Consider the following 8,483-nt stretch of genomic DNA (forward strand, 5'->3'; position numbering starts at 1 on the left):
ATACAAACTCGAGAGACCAAATGATTTTCATCGAAGCTTATGAGTCAATCAAACGAGCTCAATATTAATGCCTCCAACTGCTGGTGGGGAGTCAAGGGAAAACAAGTGGCGGAAAGAACTGGATTTGAGCAGGTCTGATGAGTCAAATACGATGTGGACCACTGAGAAAACGGAAAATATTTTTTACAACGTGAGCCCTGTCTTTTCATCAAGATATGCGGGATTTGCTCAATACAGTCAAATCGGAAAAGCTTGACCGATTTTGCCCGCAAAACTCGAGCAATTTGGCGGGGAATTTGTGGCAAGCTTTTCTGGTTTGCCTGTATCACATGAACGCCAGTATGAGGGGATAGAGCTCAAGCAAAACGTGAAGCATAATGAAACTTTAGTAAATGTTGATTCTCCCAATCCATTTTTATCAAACTTGAAGCGACAAATGTTCCATTGTGATGTCATTATGAGAGGGTCTACGTCAGACCGTGCACGGTGATTTAATTTAGAGTTGTGCCATGGTCAATTGTAGGAGGTCACGCAGGTAGAATAACGGCGTGCCATTTTTTGTTTATCTTTGTGATGCCGTCGATGTTTGCGCTGACGTCAATAATACAGAAAGGGTAGACATTGCGGCAGAATAGGAGCAAGAATATACTCTCGAGCTTCTTTGGGGCAATTGTTTCGTAGTGAAGAAGCTCATAGCGATTGATTGATATGTAAGTATGAAAGTTTCAAGGAAGTCGTGTTGGGCTTGCTGGATTTTGAATGAAGAACCTTGATGGACCATGTTGATCCAGTCAACTAACTCTCTCAATGGCATACGGTTTTGCGGGTAGTTATCGTTTTCAAACTTGTGCAAAAACCGTGCAATATCGACATGCAAGTTCCGTGCAAGTTATATCTTGCACAGAATTTGCACGCATTGCTTTTGTTGAAGGCCATGATTGGCAAATCACATTTTGGCGGCAAAAAAGTACATACAGGGAGTTCAAACCTCAAAAACTATTCGTGCAAGTTTTGTGCAAGTTCTGTGCAAATTCTTTTAACACCTTGCACAAAATTTGCACAGAGCTTGCAGACTTAAGATTTATGTATGTTAACCCGACAAAGCCCCGGCACAACAAGGGCTTCCTGGCTTTGAGGCCAACAGACTTTAGTTCTTGAGTCTTGACTCTCGACAAGCAGCAGATAGATACATACAGCAATGGCGGAATCACCTCGACCGTCTACGGGGCAATCCTACTTGACTCCAATACCACTTGATCCAAAGCTGCAAGTGCTATCCCCGCAACCTTCCAATTCAAGCATCGTCACGACCCCCCTGCAAATTGTATCTTCCGCCAACTGGGTTCAAAGCCCAACTCCGATCACAGGCCAACCTCTTCAGCTTGCGATCATCCCGCCTTCAGTGGTGAATTCAGATCACTGGAACTTATCCCAATCTGATAGTCTCACCCAAAAATTTCAGACCAATAACTCGTCATCAAAGACTATGTCGGCACTTCCTTCAAATTCTTCGACTCAAAACGGTCCCAGTGCTGATGCTCCGAAGAAGAAGCGTAAGTACACAAGGAGGAAGATCGTAGACAAATCACAAGATCATAAGACTGTGTCACAAGAATCAAATGAAGAAAAAAAAACGTTTCATGGAAGTCCGAACTCAATTCCGAGGGAAAAAGTGCTATTATCCTGATAATCGAATGGTTGGGCACTGCGACAACAACTGGTACACGATACAATTGGTGGAAGGGAGAGATGGATGTGGACTCGAGATCAATCTACAGTAAAAGAGAAATAGGTGAAAAGATCGCTCAGTACTTAGCTGAGCAAGGTTTACAAGGGAGAGATGGAAAAGGTGTTGAAACCCAGGTCAGTAAACGTACTATGTCTCTTGGTTTGAAAAACTTTGGCTAAAGCGCGCACCTGAGCCTTTGATGTAGATCCGTACTCTTGAAGGAAGTTTCACCATTGCTCACGACTTTTGTAATGGGACTGGGCAAGGTATTTTGGCTGATTTCGAGCAAGAAGCACCAGACGAGAAAGTTAAGATGGGCTATTTAGATGACAGCGATGAGTGGAAGGCAGTACAGCATTCACTCAAATCCAAGTTTGAACGTATGTAGCTTTATTTTTGTGGCGCAGTGTACCTTGAATGATACTGATGTACAACTCTCACTCTCATAAAGAGCTTGTGTTACAAAGATGCTTATACTACTACGACCTCATAGGGTTTATGTCAACTCGAACTAATGTCATACCTCAAGATGTACGTGAAAGTGGGCAAGATCTAGATGAAGCCAGTGTTCTCCCTTCTACCAAGCGCGCACGCAACCAATCTCCAAACACCAATGTATCCAAAAGCCAGGAAATCAATTCGACTCAATGGGAAAGTCCGCTTGACCCAGACGATCCTTTGGAAAACAGCTTCAGCTTTCTTTGCGAATCCCACGACCGGGAAACTTCACCTACTCCAAACAGCTTAAGCGAGAAAGAGAGCGCTCGCCGCCCACCTGGACGACCACCCAAGCGATCAAATACACATAACATCAATAATCAACTATCAAGGTCAGCCTCCAGCTCCGCCTCGGATGTCAACAATCTACTAGCAGCCCAGCTACCCTCATGTGACAAAAGAGCCAAGAGAAACAAAATGGAGAAAGATCGTTGGAATTTTGAGGAAAAATTCATGAAGGCTGAGCAAGAGGCACGAAAAGAAGAGATTAAAACTCAGGCCAAGCTCGCTGAAGCAGTTTCTCGTCATCTTTCGGGTGGAGATGAAGTTTTAGATTCGAAAGAACGTGCCGAACGATCTCAAATTAAACTTGAGCAAGATCGAGTTCAACTTGAACTCACACAATCCCAGTTGGCTCGCAGTTGTGAAGACCTCATCACGGCAAGGAGTGAACGACATCTGGCTATGTTAGGCAAGTACAGGGCTTTGGGTTTTTCCCTTGAGGAAGCAAAAAAGGAAGTGGAAGAGGCTGAAAAACGATTTCAAAGTAAGTTATATCATCATGATCTCCTCACTTGGGTCCACAAAGATCGACTGACCAGATGTATGATTTGATCTGATAGGGGAATTTGAGCAAGGGCCTGAAAGATAAATTTCAAACTCAAGTCATAACTCTTTGTGTTAATTCTTTTTCTGTTAAAACGACTCGGTGAAATCCTGGTTTGGTTTTTTCCAGAAAATCCGAAAATCTTGGACTCATGAACATCTTCAAAATTTGTTCCTTACGTTTGATTTGAATCTTATTATTATCAGGGTCAACATGATAACTTAGAAAAAATTCACTTCTTTGTACATCAGCGCACTGCTAACTAAAAATTACAAAATTGTTCTCCTTCTTTTTAGAATCGACTAAGTCTTATAATTTCTTTTACTTTTTGTGATTTGTTTGAAAACTTGAAAAATCAAACTTTCCTATGAATTCCCTCGGAATATGAGAATAACTTTGCAGTTTGAAAAGAAAAGTTTAATTTCAAAAAGAGGCATATGTTGGTTTTCAACGATAAACGAGAGGAGAGAATACAAAAGCAAAGTAATCAAGTAGACAAAATTAGTGAACTATTAAACCAAATCCATCACAAAGATTCACAAAATAGACAAAATACACGCATTCGCGCGTCATCATCATCATCTTCTAATATTTCATTCAAGATAAATGGGTCTTCAGGGTCAGTAGGCGAAGTAACATTATAGTTGAAAGTAGATTGCTTGGGTTGATCCAAAAGGAAGTTGTGCAGGATGCAACAAGCTGATATCCAAGCATTCAAACGCTTTACACAGTTTTCATCCCTCAATATTAACCGTAAGTCTTTCAGAGACTGAAATCGTGATTTTAACATACCATTACAATGTTCAATTGCAACGCGTAATTCACTTAACAATTTGTTGAAAGCCATCTTATGGTGTGTCAGAGGAATACCTCCCACACGTTTAAATGCCGGAATAATGAAAGATGTCGAGCTGTAACCTGAATCCGCAAGGAGGTACTCTCCTTCAGAAAAAAAATCCCTCGGGTCCGACCACATCTGGACATTAGGATAGGGTTTTTTGAGTGAAAAAAAAATCAATGATATGCAAGATGGAATAGTCCAAGACAAAACTCACCGATGATGTACGCATGACTCGCTGGTCATGAACGCTGCCACACCATCCATGGCGAGCAAATGTGATCCTGCGTTTGTGGGTGCATACCAGCATCGAGTTGACCGCATAGATATATTTGCAAGTCCAATAGTCCTCTTTGCACTTTGGAGGACCAAAGGCAAGGGGGATCAGCGTACCATCAACAAAACCGACACAACCTTTGAAAGGAGTGTTCGCGCCAATTGCATTTTGAAGATTCACTCGCTCCTCGGGTGTTGGCCAAGACAAATACTTTCTTTCCAATCGGACAATTGCCACCACACATCTCCACGTGAAGTTTTCCACACTTCCTTCTGAAACCACCGAGTCACTGATTGTAAGTAAAAGAAAATCTACAAAGTGTCGAAAGCAAAGAACTTCACCTGAAATGCCAAACCAATGAGCAAGAATACCGATTCCACCCCCGTTCCCAGAAAGTCCAAGATGTGCCAGAGTAACCAGTAGTTGAAGCTCAACTGGGGCCTGCGGACAGGTGGAAGCATTCTCAAATACGTCACAGGGCCCAATTTCATTAAGCAAAGTTAAGAAGCTTGAACGATTCATTCGTGCCTGGTGACATATGCAGGGGACCTTAGCAACCGTGTTTTAGACCACATCATGTAGATAAGTAAGCATACAAGCCTTAAGAAGGTCACATCGCGTGAGGCCCAGATTCTATTGAAGATGGTCAGCGGATATCCCCGAGGTCCGCTACGCCTTGATTCAAAGTATCGCTCTCGCTCGATCATGTCAATCGCAAGTGTCCATAAGGCTGGATCAAGTTGGTGTTCAGCTCGGCTTGATTTGATTAATCGGGTTCTGGGTCGTCGTTGAAAGAGCATCCACAGGGCCACACACACATGAGGCTCGAGATTGAGGACTGTTTGAACCTGTGGAAGCTGTAGTAGCTGGCAGAAGGCGGAGAGACCGGAAGATGAGGCGAAGAAAAGCTTTTGTCTTGCGGTTAGGAGAAGACTGTGAGAAGAGCTGAAAGAGTGGTCTTGATTGGCGAGTCGCCTGAGGGTTCGAATCATTTGTCTTCGAGATGAAACACGTGGCATGATGGGTAGGTAACGGTTTAGCGATCTGATCAGCTTGTGCAGTTTTTTTTACCGGGGTTGTGAAACAAATTGATTCTGCAAAGATTTCTTGCCCGGATCTTGCCCGGATCTTGCACGTCAGTCTTGCACAATTCTTGCACAGGTTCGAACTCCCTAATAATTTGGCCAAAAGTGCCTAAATTTTTTTCACTTTTGCCTCCCTGCCCTTCACATCTCATCTCATCTAATCTAAAAACTAAAAAGATACAATCCCGACCCCGCTCTTCTCGGTACTCCGGATTTGTTCCTCAATTCTTGGTCCGGTCCACCTGGAGGAGATGGAGACCCACCCTATTTATAGTACCTACTGATTGCTTTTCTGTTGTTTCTCTTTTTGTTTGATTGCATTTCCCTCAAATTCCTTTTGTTGGTGGACTTTTCTTCTGTCATCAATTGATACCAATCATGTCATACACATTCTTTTAGACCATTGGGCAATATTCTTTGTGCTTTTTGCTTTGGCTGCACACATTATGATTACTTTTCCTTTGGCCAACACTCGACTCACAACGAAACACATAAAAGGCTCATGTTTTTTTGGAACGGGGTCACACCAACCAATCCCTTTCCAAACTATTTCTCACCACAAGTCCCTGATTAAACTTATTTTGCAAACCACTTCGAGCCAATCTTCAACCTTTGCCGTTGTCCTTTGTCTGGTCACAAATGTAGATGATGCTTTATACACGTTATTCATAATGCACACATATGCTGACACTGCAAAGCAACCATTGATTGTTGAGAAAACGAGGAACTGGCAAACTCATCTTGAAGATGGGAATATAATTTTCTGTAGGAATTTCGATTTCAATTGAAGGTGTGATGTGTTTTTGAAACAGAAATGACACATGAGTCTGCTTTTTAAGGTTTTTTGGTAGGAACACTGAGGCACGAGTTAACTGTAAAACATCAAAAGTAGAGTCATGTAGGAGCCTTCTCGCCCTTGGAACAGGAAGTATGCAATCAGGACTGTCACATGCGCCTGGTCTCAAAGGTTAAGCTTCAACATTTCCAAAAATGTCTTGAAAACCGGATTGACAAAAGAAAGTGTACGGGCAAAGATTGTTCAACTTCTCACTGACTTAAAAGCAGGTGTCCAGTGCTTCCTGAGATTATTCCACTTAGTTAGCACTATTGAGATGGTAAATAAAGTGGGGTAGGTAGTGTGTAATGTGAAATCTGGTTCAACCGTGTGCAAGTCTGGTTTAATGACACGTTACATCTTGTAGTTACTTTACACCAAATCAACTGCACACCATGAGGTGCTTTTGAACTGTTGCGGGCTTGCCCGCATGTTCTCTAGTTTGTCAAAAAAATGCTAAAGGTTGCTTCTCAAGAAGCGCTTTCCGGAAGTTCTTTAAAAAATTCTAAATTAGTGTTTTGTTGTAGGCACATTTGTATTCTAGGTGTTTTTTTAACTTGAACCCCCCTATTTTGAGGGATTATGCCACTATAAGGCAGATTATGATCAAGCCAACATGAACCACCGGTGACATGAACTTCGGCTTTGCCACAGATCTAGTTTTGTTGCTTTAAGTTGATGGATTCTCAATCTGATTCTGAATTCTTCTGGTAGCCATCTTAACAGTCCATCTTGCATCAACGCTTTGGATTAGGTGAAAGCCGAGTATGTAGAGCTGAGTTGGTTAATTTCTGGTTTGATTTTAAATGAAGTTGTCGGAATGGCTGCCAGACTGTCAAGTTTGAATGGTGTTTAAAAGAATTGATTTGGTAATTTCTGACCTTCGAAGTTCGAACCCTTGAATTTGGTCGATGAAAACTCGTCATCACTAAAACACTCAATTTTTGAGTCGTTAAATTCAAACTATATACAACACACCTTTTGTACAGCTTCACCTTGACTTCATTTTGTATCACTTCCTCTCCCCTGTTTGTAGGAAGTTGACAATCACATTCGAGTTTTTGTCAGTTTTATCAATATCCTATCAGTTTCAGTATACTCTTGTGTTGGTCTTGTCTGTGTTGCTGAGGGGTATACGTTCAACTAGTCAAAGCAAAGTCGAGCTTCTTCAACAATTTTGTTATATAAACAAACAAACGGTCGAATTATTTGGATTGTCACTACTGCTCGTCTCACTGGACAGATTCAACATCACATTTCACGATGAGTTCTACCAACACCTCCAACGACATTTCAAACCATACCTCCAGTTTTTCACAGCAGGCATCTCAGTCTCGATCAAATTATGAAAAAGCTCACTCCTCATCAACCGATTCTTTACCAACCTCTCCCCCTGAACGTTATCCTCAACAACATTCTTCACTTCATCTTCCGTTTCATCAAGAAAATCAATCATCACCCCCAAGAGCCAGTAAACTACGTAGGCGGATTAGGGCTATTGTCATTGGCATATGCATCTTCGCTGCCATGTCTATCGCAACAGATTGGTGGGCACATGCACAGTAAGCTTCAACAATAAGTTTTCAAATCCAAAGACTTGCTCGTTGTATATCTCCCTTGTACTATACTTACTATTCGTTTGCTCTTAGATTTTACACCTTTCGATATCCTTGGATCTATCAATCCACACCCAACTCAAACCCTAATACCACATCATGGAAAACTACCAGTAAACTCTACCGAGGTCTCCCAGCTTGTGACCCATTCTCAGAACCAGGATCCGTTGTCTTTAATGAAGAATTCCATCACGACGCGAATTGGGTCCCATTTGGCTCGTCCTGTCCCCCTAGTCCTGATTACTTATCCGCTTTGAGGTCAATCTTGAACGTGCCGATCAATGCAACACTTGAACATCGTAACGAAGTCATTCAACATCCTACTTATCAAGGTCATCATTATGGCGGTCAGGCTGGTGAAGGCCGAGAGCATCTAGATATTTGGGGTCGTCCCTACCCAAATCTTGACTTTCTTCGTGGCAAGACCATTCTATGGCTGGGCGATAGTGTTGACCGGAACGGCTTACAACACCTTCACGAGCTTCTCGGAGCTAATTACCGCGGCTTTTCTTACACCGACATTGATGGACCGGTTCCTGAAGGCTGGGACCCACGAAACACACCTTGGGAAGTCGACCTTGGCCTACTCAACCCTCGGAACCGTCAGACACCCAACCCCAAAAACTCTGCAGCTCAATTCGCTGGTCTCAATTGTCGAGTTGTCAATGGATTCTTTTATGGACTTGTTTGTTGCTTCTTGTCTATGCTCATGAATTATGATGAACGCAACACTTTCCATACATAACTGACACCGAATCATTTTGAGTACCTTGACTTTT

At 42.4% G+C, this 8,483-nt stretch overlaps 2 protein-coding genes across 2 annotated transcripts in view; both read left to right on the top strand.

The window, feature by feature from the left end:
• Positions 1-1,749: 1,749 nt before the first annotated feature.
• On the top strand, positions 1,750-3,056 carry MELLADRAFT_96040 (uncharacterized protein; the record flags this gene model as incomplete). Its single annotated transcript, XM_007418393.1, has 4 exons — positions 1,750-1,863; positions 1,935-2,109; positions 2,181-2,993; positions 3,049-3,056. The coding sequence occupies 4 exons, from the start codon at positions 1,750-1,752 to the stop codon at positions 3,054-3,056; spliced, it is 1,110 nt and encodes a 369-aa protein (XP_007418455.1).
• A 4,295-nt stretch (positions 3,057-7,351) lies between these two features.
• Positions 7,352-8,483, top strand: part of MELLADRAFT_96041 (uncharacterized protein) — a gene marked incomplete at both ends in the record, with an annotated part of 1,983 nt that continues 851 nt past the window's right edge. Inside the window, 3 exons of the mRNA XM_007418394.1 lie at positions 7,352-7,650; positions 7,738-8,152; positions 8,247-8,389. Of these exons, the coding sequence (XP_007418456.1) occupies positions 7,352-7,650; positions 7,738-8,152; positions 8,247-8,389 (857 nt within the window). The remainder of the gene's footprint in view (positions 7,651-7,737; positions 8,153-8,246; positions 8,390-8,483) is intronic.

Source organism: Melampsora larici-populina, assembly GCF_000204055.1.
Source record: "Melampsora larici-populina 98AG31 unplaced genomic scaffold MELLAscaffold_91, whole genome shotgun sequence".
Classification (NCBI taxonomy): Eukaryota; Fungi; Basidiomycota; class Pucciniomycetes; order Pucciniales; family Melampsoraceae; genus Melampsora; species Melampsora laricis-populina.